This window comes from Anomaloglossus baeobatrachus, chromosome 1 (genome assembly GCF_048569485.1).
Source record: "Anomaloglossus baeobatrachus isolate aAnoBae1 chromosome 1, aAnoBae1.hap1, whole genome shotgun sequence".
NCBI classification, from domain to species: Eukaryota; Metazoa; Chordata; class Amphibia; order Anura; family Aromobatidae; genus Anomaloglossus; species Anomaloglossus baeobatrachus.
The window spans coordinates 538,235,565-538,249,198 of NC_134353.1; the positions used below are offsets into that span (position 1 = coordinate 538,235,565).

General features: G+C 40.5%; 1 protein-coding gene across 1 annotated transcript in view; it reads right to left on the reverse strand.

The window, feature by feature from the left end:
- WDR64 (WD repeat domain 64) overlaps positions 1-13,634 on the reverse strand; it is a 202,158-nt gene that overhangs the window by 146,817 nt on the left and 41,707 nt on the right. The window contains exons 8-10 of the mRNA XM_075350352.1: positions 13,326-13,460; positions 9,334-9,413; positions 4,847-4,986 (exon numbers count right to left, since the gene is read on the reverse strand). Coding sequence (XP_075206467.1) covers positions 4,847-4,986; positions 9,334-9,413; positions 13,326-13,460 — 355 coding nt within the window. The remainder of the gene's footprint in view (positions 1-4,846; positions 4,987-9,333; positions 9,414-13,325; positions 13,461-13,634) is intronic.

The window sequence follows — 13,634 nt, forward strand, 5'->3', positions numbered from 1 at the left end:
TTTCTACTGCTGTGCGGCCAGGGCAGGGCCGGTATCCGAGACTGAGGCATGCTGAGGTAAGGTGGAGGTGAGCTGGATTTTTAGTTCCACAATTGTGTTTAAATCTATCATAAAATTTCTGACAATGCTTCCAATCTCTGCAAATTTCAGATAGAAAAAAATACTGGATTTGTCCGACAGAGAATAGCCTTTCAAAGAGGTTAATCCTTTTACAGAACTGAACAGAAATTCTGCTGCTCATCCACAGTGGAAAACACATCACATATAAATCCAATGTGTGAATATTGCCTTAGAATTTTGTTTTGTGGATTCATAATAGTTCAAACAGTGAACTGGAGATCCAAGTAGTGTGTGCGTGAGGCTCAAAATAATGTATTAAACTATTTCTAAACTTCTTCCTAGCTTAAAAGAATGTGTGTGTATAATGAAGCCATGGTACATGCTCCCATAAGAGAATGCAGTTGCAAAAATATAATAATACTGTTTCCGGGGTGCATTAACAAAATATTGCTTACATTTTTCATTTCTTATATCTGTAAAATTAAAAAAATAAATAGGACAGCATAACTGGAAACAAAATGAAAACAAAAAAATATATATATTTTTGTGGCAGAATCTGAGCACAAACCATGACTTACCAACAAAGTGGAGGACTCTTTATTAGTCCCATGTGGCAATGTTTTGATTCCATAACAGAAAAAGGATCTGTTATGGAACCAAAACATTGCAACGTGGGCGAATAAACAGTCCTCCACTCATTTCACAGTTAATTAAATTGCTGCTTTTATTCTTTCTCTTTATCTAATGGACCTATAGGTATGTGTCCAAAAATCTTTGCACCCACAGAATAAAATATGGTGCTACTCTGTTATATACATATACACACACTGACGAGCAAAAGGGTAACAATGTTTTGACCTTTTGACTTTCAGGCTCCATATCTCACCATTCTTTACAGCCTTGAATGTGAGATTACCATCATTTTATAGACAATCATCTTGGCTATATCATACATAAAATTGACTTGCAAATAGTTAGCATATGATTAGTTATCCAGATTCTTGTCCTGTTACTGCATTGTTACTGTTTTGCTCCTAAAAACCTAAATTTATTTTTTTATTTTGCTAGTATTTTGAAAATCCACTTTTGGCTTTTAACACTGCCTCAATTGTTGTAGTCATGCTCTTGATCAGATTCAAGCATGTCTATACCGCAATCTGATCCCTGGTCTCTTCTACAAGTTTCCAATGTTGGTGCATACAGGTCGACCCACTTGGGTATTTGCTCAGCTCAGTGTTTTTTTTCAACTCTACATACAAGTGTTAAATTGGCTTGAGATCTGGGGACTATGGGGGCCAGTCCAGCACCTCTACTTCATTGTCATTGAACCATTTTTTGCCAATCTCAACATATGCTTCGGGTCGTATTCCTATCGTCCTCATTGTACTCGAGTGTACGAAGTAACCCGTTTTGTAGGATACTCACATATAGCTCAGCATTAAGACCACCATCAAGCCTGGTCAAGAATCCAATGCCTTAGAACATGGGTCCCCAACCTGTAGCTCGGAAGCCACATGTGGCTTGCGGGCCTGTGATGTGTGGCTCGTAGGTGTCTTCAAGTTTGGTGCTTAAGCACCAGATCTAGCAAACAGCTCTGAAGAGCAGGTCTCCAGATGGTTACTTTTGTGAGTAGCCCAGCACAGAAAAGCAGATCTGAATTGGGGGTATTGGTATACTGCCTCGGTGCAATTTTTATGGAAGAGTTTTGGCTGTTATTATGCTGGTAATGGGGGCTTTGGGTGTCACTACTGTGAGGGGGCGGCAGCTGGATGTGGCTCGCGGCTCTTTCTCAGAGCTGAATGTGGCTTGCGAGCCTCTTTCAGAGCTGAATGTTGCTCTCATGGACAGAAAGGTTGGGGACCTCTGCCTTAAACTGTGAAACAACCCCATAACATCAGGCTTCCCCACTGAACTTGGCAGTTCCTTCACCATTGCATGGTGCTTGCACGGACATCTGTGATCTCACTATTATGAAGCATATGAGCCGCCTCCACTGCCTTGTTTGTCGAGCCAGAATGTATACACCTTGTGATGAGCCGACTTGTTGACTCCAATATTTTGCCTGGACGTCCATCTCTTGGCTTTTGTATGGTTGGGCGGACTTAATTTTGTATTCTTCCAACTGCCATGGCACTCACATGATGTAATTTGACAATTTTCTTGGCCGAGAAACTTTTATTCGTGAGCTGGATGATGATCTTTTTTTGAGTAAATCTTCTTCATTGCTGCTCCTTGAATGAAACCAGTGACCTTTCACTTGGGAATCAACTTAATAACACACTGAGCTATTAAGGAATGTGATAACAGGTTGTAATTTGTAGCATACAGGAAGATAAAGCTTTTTCCACCACCAGGAACAAAATAGTAACAATGCAGTGACATGACAAAAATCTCCATAATGATGGTAGTCTCATGTTCGAAGTTGTAGTGGATGATGCGATATGAAGCCTCAAATTCAAAAGTTCAAAACATTGTTACCCTTTTGCTTGTCTGTGTATATATAATATATGTAATATTACTGCCTGTGTGTTGGGTGTAAATTTAAGTATCTGTATAAATACATTGCACAGTATCTTTACCAGGTGAGGAGTACAAAGACAAGTGTCTCTTGGCTACAGTCAAGCATGATGGTGGGAATGTGATGGTTTGGGGCTGCATGAGTGCTGCCAGCTGTGGGGAGCTACAGTTCATTGAGGGAACTATGAATGCCAACATTTATTTGGACATACTGAAGCAGAGCCTGATTCACTCCCTTCATATTCCAACTTGATAACTACCCCCAAACACTTTTTCAAGATGACCACTGCCTTGCTAAAGAAACTAAGGGTCAAGGTGACGGACTGACCAAGCATGTCTCCAGATCTAAACACTATTGAGCATCAAACAGAAGGTGGAGGAGCACAAAATCTCTATCATGCATCAGGTCTGTAATGTCGTCATTGAGGAGTGGAAGAGGATTCCAGTTACTCCTGTGAAGCTCTAGTAAACTCCATGCTCAAGAGACTTAAGGCAGTGCTTAAAAATAATAGTGGCCACACAAAATATTGACACTTTGGGCACAATTTGGCCTGTTATACAAGCTGTACACTGATTAATTTACACTGTATCAAAGTCAGATCTTCAGTGTTGTTCCATGGAAAGATATAAGAAAATATTTTAAAAAATGTGAGGGGTATACTTACGTTTGTAACATACTGTATATAAAATGTCCCGGTAATTACATACAAATATAGACCTCACCCTCTTATTAATTATGCACAGAAATTTAAACAAACATTTATAAACAATAAAAATAATACTGTATAAAGTACACTATAACTATAAGGTAAGTTACATAATTCTCAATAGAAATACATTAAATCGTTTCACTAGTTTAGCGCCATAGGGAAGCATGCGTTTAACTGTAAAATCCAATATGCCTCTCTGATAAAAAGTGCATTTGGCTACTCCCCACGCCTAGCTGGTCTGTTAACTCGTTTGACACCTTTTAGCTTGAGGGAAGAAACCTTACCCTGATGAACCTTTAGAAAATCTTTAGGTAATCCCAAGGACAACCAGTTTGTTTACAGTATGTACAACTGGGAGATGATGCAGAAATGTGTTCAGCGAATCTCTTTTTTAGAGTACGTGTAGGACAACACTTGCACTTTGTGTAGTAAATACTACATACGTTGTACTACATGTACTTTGAAAAAGAGATTAGCTAAACACATAATTATACATAGGAAAATAATCATAAAACTACTGTAATGTGGTTTTATGATTATTTTTCTTGGTATTATTATTATCATTATTATTATTATTATTATTATTATTATTATTTTCTTTATTTCCTCATTGTTCTGCAATAAAGAAGTCTGAGATTTATATTACTCAATGGCTATGGCTCTATTAAGTGTGGATGACTTATAATTTATAACATGGTTTCAAAAGTTGTTTAATAATATAGCTTCCATGATTAAAGGGGATGTTCACTACTTGGACAACCCCTACTCATTCCCCTTGTTTGCCCCTGTAAAAAATAAATAAGCCTATACTCTCCTCCGGTGCGACCATGGTTCCACTGGTGTCTGACATCGCATTCCTGCATTGTTATGACACTCGGGCCTCGCAACCATTTAGCGCCCGGCGTATGTCTCCCCACCTTCAGATATTTGAGCAGGATGTGAGCGCTCAGCTGACTTCCTGCTGAAATGTCTAAAGGCGGGGAGAAGGAAGCTGGCACTGATTGGTTGTTGGGCTGATGTCATAACAATGATATGTGAGTCCCGGGAACGCAACTTCAGACATCGCTGGAACAGCACCTGCACCAGAAGTGAGTATAGGTTTATTTATTTTTACGGGGACAAACAAAGGGAATGAGAAGAGGTTGTCCAAGTTGTTGTTGTAGTGGACAACCCCTTTAAATTCTGTATCAATGGAACACACTCTACTGGCTCTTGTGAATCACACTAAACTGTACCATATAAGTGGAGCTGTGGTTGATCGTGTGCACTGCCTCGCCCTAGACAATTGTGAGGGACATGACCAAGTAAAGCAAAATTTACTAATCGGGGGTGATGGGTGTTATAGTATGTGGGCTAGTGGGGCTTGTGTGACAGGGCTGCTGTTTTAATCCCAGTCCGGTCGTGATCTTTATCACAGGACTACATTATGGAAGGAATTGACATCTCCATTAGAACTCAATGATGACCACATGTGCTAACATACTAATTTGAATTATTATGCCTATACAGTATGCAGGCTATATAAACAGAGGCATTTCATGTAATATATCATTAATTACCCTTGCAGTTGACAAACTAATAATGTGCTGGTCTTTTTCATTCACTGCAATGTCTGCAATTGAGTATAAGTGGCCAAATAATTTTCCGATAGGTTTCTTCTTATAATTAGGATGCCATAGGCGTATAACTTTATCCGTTCCTGTAAAGAAGTAAATTCACAAGAATACATATAGAATACTTTTACATGTTGCATTTACTATATATAGCTTATCAATGCAAATAGTGTTTTATATTGAGTAGTATTGCATCCTGTGCCGACAACTTAGAAGGCTAAAAGATAAAAGGGGCTTCAAACAGGAGCATTAACTGAATCTTTCCAGAATTTACTGTTGATTAATGTCCTATTAAGAAGAAACCCATTTAACAACAGATGCAATGCTAGGGAAAGTAGAATAAAGGAGGGAAAAGGTGAGGGAGTAGGAGGGAGGGAGGATAGGAGGGTGTTTATGGAAAGAGGTAGTAGGGTTAGCTAAGAGTCAAAAAGGGTTATTCAGGACTAGATACAACCAATCGTTAGTTGCTCATTTAAGTCCTTTAACCCTAGAACGCATACCTGGGGCCTCGCAGGCCTGCTAGGTCATTTGTTTTCTATGGTAGATTGAATTGCTTGCGCGTTCTAGGGTTAAGTTGAATGGGGTTTAAGTCAGTAAATCGATTAACACTTCTTCTATACAAGTATACTATTCCAATCCCCACGTCTTGAGTTGGGTGTGACCACCTCATTAATCTAAAAGAATGTACTGTTCAGGTCACCTCCATGTACAGACATTATATGTCTCCTTGTCATTCCCCAAATGTTCCCCTATGTATCTTCTGAGCTTATTGATCAGCCAATATAATTGTGCGGACATGTGCATGTGACCACATAGACAACCCCTTTTGTACCACTGTTTTCAAAATCACAAATAGTTTTTATAATAGTAGAACAGCCTTCACTTTACCTTTGAAATACAAAAAGATGAATTGCCGGTCTTGAATGTTGTCGTTGGAAGGAATAGATGGGGCTAAAAAGAAACTAAAACCTATAAAAAACCCACATCTACTAACAGCCTTCTATACTGGAATAGCCATCACCCATTACCCTTGAAAAAGGGCATACCTTGGGGACAGTACTTAGATTTAGGAGAAATTGCTCATGAGAAACATCCTTCCATAGGCAAACCAGGTGTCTTGAAGAAAGATTCCAAGACCGTATCCTAGGTTCTTTTGATAATCCAAACAAACAGATGTTTTCAGTACTTAGGAATCATTGGGCCTTAGCAGGCTTGGAATAAAAGGACTTTATTTCTGATAGACCCCAGGTGATTTTTAGAAAAGGTAAATAGATCATTGAGAGATCACCTGGTGTACAGTCTATATGAACCCCTTGTAATATCAGGAATCTGCCTAGATAGAAAACCTATTTAAATGTGGTCATTGCAAAATTTGCATTTGGATTTATCCATCGAAAACCATTAGTAGTGCTAGTACAAAAAAAGTATACTATTCAGGGTACAAAAGGGGTTGTCTATATGGGCATAAATTATATTGGCTAAACTAAAAGAGAGCTCAAAAGATACATAAGGGAACATATGGGGGAGGTCAGGAATGACATCGGCATCCTCTGGTGAGTCACATTATGTCCGTACATGGAGGTGACCTGAACAGAATTTCCTTTAAGATTTAAGATTATAGAGGTGATAACACCAAACTCAAGTAGTGGGGATTGAAATTGTGTCCTTCTACAGAAAGTGAGTCAATGAATTTACTAATTTAAATCCATTCAACGTAAATGAGCAACTAACTTTTGGTTGTTTCATCTTGTCCTTAATACCCCTTTTGACACTAACTAATCCTTCTACCTCTTTCAATAAACAACCTAATATATTCCCCCTCCCCCCTTCCACTCCCTTCCCACACCCTTCCATTATTCCACTTTAACTTGCATTGCATCTGTTGATAAATCAGTTCTTCCATAGGACTTTCCTGCATAGATATCAACCCAATATTGAGTCTTTTCTTCATTTTTATTGACTTACCATTGATTTGACTATACTCCAGTTTTGAATTTTAATGTGTCACATTCTGGTTTGCAAGTGTAAAATGGCCTTAGGAATGCATTATAGTGTATATTACGTATGATACTTCTATTAAAACCTATCTTGGATGCATTCATTGTATATCAATTGAAAATAGCATGTCTGTCCTTTATAATAAAGAGTAGACTGACAGCAAAACAGTAACAATGTTTTGAAATTTTAACTTTCAGGCTCCATATGTCTTCATTCATTGCTGCTTAATTTTATAGACAATTATCTTGGCTATCTCATCCATAAATTTGACTTGCAACTATTTAGCATTGATTAGTTATGCAGATTCTTGTCATGTCACTGTATTGTTACTGTTTGCTTCTAAATATCCCATTTTTATTATTTTTTTAGTATTTAGTATTCTACTTTTGGATTTTAACACTTCCTGAATCCTTCTGGGCATGCTCTTGATCAGATTCAAGCAAATCTGGACCGAAATCTGATTCCAGGTCTCTTCTACATATTCAAATTGGATTGAGATCTGGAGACTATGGGGGCCAGTCCAGCACTTCTACTTCATAGTCATTGAACAATTTTTTCGCCAATCTCAACATATGCTTTGGGTTGTTGTCCTATCGTCCTTTTCATATCCATTGTAAACGAGTGTACAAAGTAACTCATCTTGTAGGATACTCACATATAGCTCAGCATTGAGATCACCGTTCATCCTTCTCAAGTATCCAATGCTATTGGCTGTGAAAAAAACTCACATCATCAGGCTTCTTCCAAGGAACTTGGCAGTTCCAATTTCTAGATCCGTTAGCCTTTTTTTCCCTTGTTTCTTCCAGACCCATTTCTACCCATCAGAGCCTAGTCTACTGACTTTAATTTCATTGGTGCAAATCACTCATTTCCAATCTTCTACTGTCCACTTTTTCTACTTTTTTGCAGACTCAAACCACCACGTCTAATGACGATATTGATGTCAAGGCTTCCTAATCTTTTTTCGGACCACCATTCAAGACTTATATAACGTATGTTGCATGTTGCTTGCATGGACATCTGGGATCTTAATATTACAAATGATACGAGCCATTTCTGCTTCCATGTTTGTTGCACCAGAACTGAGAGACCTTGTGATTAGCTGACTTCTTGACTCCAATATTTTGCCTGGACATTCACCTCTTGACTCTTTAATGGATGAACAGATTTTATTTCATATTATTCCAACTATCATGGCACTCACATGATGAGTTTGGCAATTTTCTTGGCTGGGAGATGGCTATCAATGAGCTGGATGATGCTGTTTCTCTTTTCTTGGAAAATCTTCTTGACTTCTCCTCAATTCAAACCAGTGACCATTCGCTTGGGTATCAACCTAATAAAACACTGAGCTATTAGGGAATGTGATAACAGGTTGTAATTTGTAGTATACAGAAAGAAGATTTTTCCACCAGATGGAAAAAAAACAGTAACAATGCAGTAACATGACAAGAATCTGCATAACTAATCATATGCTAAATAGTTGCAAGCCAAATTTATGTATGAGATAGCCAAGATCATTGTCTATAAAATGAAGGTAGCCTAAAACGTTAAAAAGCACATGTAAATAGTTTCCCTATATATTATTATGAGAGGTCTAGATATATCATTTACAGAATTACATCACATTTGGGCTCATAGCAACCAAACAGGTTTCACCTCTTGCTTTTCAGAGGCCTTAAGGTGGTGTCACACATAGCGACGCAGCAGCGATCACGACCAGCGATCTGACCTTATCAGGATCGCTGCTGCGTCATTACATGGTCGCTGGTGAGCTGTCAAACAGGCAGATCTCACCAGCGACCAGTGACCAGCCCCCAGCCAGCAGCAATGCGGAACCGTAACTAAGGTAAATATCGGGTAACCAAGGAAAGCACTTCTCTTGGTTACGCGATATTTACCTTAGTTACTAGCGTCCGCCGCTCTCACGCTGCCAGTGCTGGCTCCCTGTTCCCTGCACTCCTAGCCAGAGTACACATCGGGTTAATTACCCGATGTGTACTCCAGCTACGTATGCAGGGAGCAGGGAGCCGGCACTGGGAGCGTGAGAGCGGCGGACGCTAGTAACTAAGGTAAATATCGGATAACCAAGGAAAGGGCTTCTTGGTTACCCGATGTTTACCGTGGTTACAGCTTACCGCAGGCTGCCAGACGCGCCTCCCTGCTTCCTGCTCGCTTCAGTTCGTCGCTCTCTCGCTGTCACACACAGCGATGTGTGCTTCACAGCGGGAGAGCAACGTCCAAAAAATGAAGCAGGACATTCAGCAACGACCGGCGACCTCACAGCAGGGGCCAGGTTATTGCTGGATGCCACACACAGTGACAGCGACTGGACGTCGCTGCTACGTCACAGAAAATGGTGACTTAGCAGCGACGTCGTTGTCGTAGTAGCTATGTGTGACACCACCTTTATACCTTTTAAAGTGTGGTCTTACCTCCTGTTGCGATAGTATTTGCTTTGACGCAGTAGGCAAACGTGGTGACCCCCTTAGGAACGGAGAATACACTAAATGACCTATGTATTAAAAAAAAAAAAGAGTACATTTTATTTTGAGCTTGTAATGGAGCAGTAAGAGTGCACTGTTTTGACACTTCATGGCCATCAACTATCCTGTGACATTGAGTCACAATTTAATCTTATAGGAAAAGCAGTTTCAGAAGACATTAGAACCCTCAGATCTAATTATACTGGTTAACCATTTATTCTTTCAATCAACATTAAGCCCTCAAGGGCTGGGTGATTTTTCGATTTTGCGCTTTTGCTTGTTATTTAATTTTTGGATTGCATTTGCAGAGCCCTGAGGTGTCAAAAAAGCAGAAAAAAAATCAAAGTGACCCCACTGTACAGACTGTAAGATTGCATCTCTTAGTAAATTCATCTACAGACACAGTGACTATTTTGTAACATCCATGCAATGCTTTTTTTTTTTTATAAAGAATTCTAAATATGCCAGCCTAGTGTCCATCGATTGTCTCCAACTCGTGCTTCCCGAGACATGCACCCTGTAAATTGTTAAGTGCGTTCTCCTCGCTACAATAATGGCACACACATGGTCACATAAGGCTGCTTTACACGCTACGACATCGCTAAATTGTGTAAAATTAATCTGGGATCCCCTTATATTTCCAGTGGCAGATGACGAACCTGAATGGGGCTGTTTTTATGCAGGATAAGTTACGTGATTTAGTGGCAACATTTTGCGGTACATAACATTTTTTTATCATTTTCAGTAAAAGGCTGGAATCATATTCTTGTGTTCTACGCTGAGCACTTACGTCACTGTATTCGTGTAAATCTCCCAAAATTGTGATTCAGATGAAACTCCATATGGCACCACTCACTATAGTGAGGCAGATGGAGACACTTTGGAATCTATTTGGTGCTTGTTCATGTGGTGTCTACCTTATAAAAAGCCTGCACACGTCTGTGGTCATCCACACTTGTGTATTAAAAAGACACCTAAAATGATGGGACACCATCAGAACAGAGACCAGATGGAGTCCAAAGTGTTTCCAGCTTCCTCAATATAATGAGTGGTTTCATAGTTTCATAGTTTTTAAGGTTGAAGGGAGACTCTAAGTCCATCTAGTTCAACCCGTAGCCTAACATGTTGATCCAGAGGAAGGCAAAAAAACCCCAATGTGTCAAATAAGCTCCAATGGGGAAAAAAATTCCTTCCTGACTCCACATACGGCAATCAGACTAGTTCCCTGGATCAACACCCTGTCATAAAATCCAATATACATAACTGGTAATATTATATTTTTCAATTAATGCGATCAGGCTCTGCTTAAATTTTACTTGTGAATCCCTCAATACAACATCATACGGCAGAGAGCTCCATAGTCTCACTGCTCGTACAGTAAAGAGTCCTCATCTGTGATTATGATTAAACATTCTTTCCTCAAGACGTAGCGGATGCCCCCGTGTTCCAGTCGCAGGCCTAGGTGTAAAGAGATCTTTGGAAAGGTCTCTGTACTGTCCCCTCATATATTTATACATTGTGATTAGATCCCCCTAAGCCTTTGTTCCGTTGGGAGTTTTGCCTGAATTGTGTTTTTTGGGATTTTCCAGGAAATCCTGATGTAAGTGGTCAGTGGAGAGCGCAGGATAAATGTGAACCAAGTCTAAAGGGGGCTTTACACGCAGCGACATCGCTAGCGATGTCACTCGTGAAAGCACCCGCCCCTGTCGTTTGTGTGTCACGGGAAAATCGCTGCCCGTGGTGCACAATATCACTAGGAGACATCACACGTACTTACCTTCCTAGCGACATCGCTGTGGCCGGCGAATAGCCTCTTTTCTAAGGGGGCGGTTTGTGCGGCATCACAGCGACGTCACACGGCAGGCGTCCAATAGAAGCGGAGGGGCGGAGAGCAGCCGCATGGAAGTCACACCCACCTCGTTGCCGGAGAACACAGGTACGGTGTTGTTCGTCGTTCCTGGGGTGTCACACATAGCGATGTGTGCTGCTTCAGGAACGATGAACAACCTGCGTCCTGCACGAGCAACGACATTTGGGAAATGGACGACGTGTCAACAATCAACGATTTGGTGAATATTTGTGATCGTTAGCGGTCGCTCGTACGTGTCACATGCAACAACGTTGCTAACGAGGCCGGATGTGCGTCACGAATTCCGTGACCCCCAACGACATCTCGTTAGCGATGTCGTTGCGTGTAACGGGGCCTTTACTCTGATTATTTGAGAGGTAGAATGCAGTACAAGAGTGGTTGTTATTTTTTTTTTTGCATGGTCCACTGTTCGGGGTAAATGATAAGACTTTATTCTTCCGGTCGGTGTGATTGCAACGATACCAGATTTATACAGCTTTTTTTATGCTTTGCTGCTATCACACAGTAAAACTGCTCTTTTTATATAATTGTTTTTTGTTGACATATTCTGAGAGCTCTAACTTTTATTTTTTTGACGAACAAAGCTATATGACGAATTATTTTTTTGGGTACCACTTCGTGCGGTACAAGTGATCAGACCAATTTATTCTTTGGGTCAGTATGGTTATAGCAATACCAGATTTATATAACTTTTTTATGCTCTGCTACTTTTAGCTAATTAGACACCACTATCGTGAATTGACAGTGGTATTTAAGTGGTTAAACGGCCCTAATCGATTCTAAAACCAATGCCCGTGGGTGTCATGTACAGTTGTCACCTGCGTGATTTTCGGCCACAACTAAGCGCTATACACTTAGGGGTACTTTGCACGCTGCAACATCGCTAGCCGATGATAGCGATGCCGAGCGCGATAGTACCCGCTCCCGTCGCACATGCAATATCTTGTGATAGCTGCCGTAGCGAACATTATCACTACGGCAGCTTCACACGCACTTACCTGGTCAGCGACGTCACTAATCGGCCGGCCAATAGAAGCGGAGGGGCGGAGATGAGCGGGCTGTAAACATCCCGCCCACCTTCTCCCTTCCGCATTGCCGGTGGACAGCGGGTGCAGATAAGGAGATTTTTGTCGTTCCTGCGGCTTCACACACAGCGATGTGTGGAGCTGCAGGAACAACAAACAACATCGTACCTGCGGACGCACCAACATTATGAAAATGACCGACGTGACACAGATCACCGATTTTTGACTGTTTCATGCTCGTTCATCTTCTCTCCTAGGCTTTGCACGTTGCGACGTCGTTACCGGCGCCGGATGTACATCACTTTCGATTTGACCCCGATGATATCGCAGTAGCGATGTCGCAACGTGCAAAGTACCCCTTAGTCCTGATTGCCATTTTCAAATGGTGATGTGAGAATAAGGCCCCTTATTGACCACCGTTTTAAGCATATCTGCTGTCATTAAGTGGTTAAGCAGTACACACTGCTTGCCAAATTGCTGAAATGTTTTTGGCTATCCATACTATGATTATATGACATCTGTTCAATCATGAGTCAAATGTATGCTACAATCAATATGCACTTTCTGTATGGGGCTCCAGAGAATAGAGGTAAGACAGGTGTCTCTCATGCAATATTCCAACCGTTTGTGCAGCTTGGTGCAGCCCTCCAAATGCTGCAAAGCTATTCCAGTTTTGTAATATCCAAGGCACCGAAGACTCCTTCATCAATTTGAAAAAATCTTTATTGGTCCCAATGTACATGAAGGGATAAAAACACCTTTGCATGGCTAGATAAAGGCCCTGCGTTGGACGAAATGTCACGTTGTTTTTATCCCCTCATGTACACTGGGACCAATAAAGAGTTTTCTAATTGATGAAGGAGTCTTCGGTGTCTTGGATATTACAAAACGTCAGAGAACAGAGGCGGTCATCTGAATTTCAGCAATGGTGGAAGGCTACATACTGGATCTCCTATAGATCATTAATCCTTGCAAAGTAACCACATATTCTTTTAGTATTTTAAACCTGATTTCATCATAATAAGAAAATATAATAACAAACTTACCTATCATCTTTTATCCTGTCCACATGATCTAGAACCAAAGAATGAATGCTGTCTGGAGAGGATGAAGCAAAGAGGTTTAGCTCTGGGAAATACTTTATTTTAACAACCCAATCATGGTGGAGCTTTCTTTTGAACCTAAAAATATAAATTAACTCATTGTTAGCCAATCCAGTTAGCTTTCGTCACAATTTTACCATTTCTTAAATTCTCAGCGATTTCATTTTGGATGGGCGGGTGCAAAACCATTATCCCTAATGACTTCTATCTCATACTATTCAAACACTGTGAAAACTTTTTGACAGTGAGGGT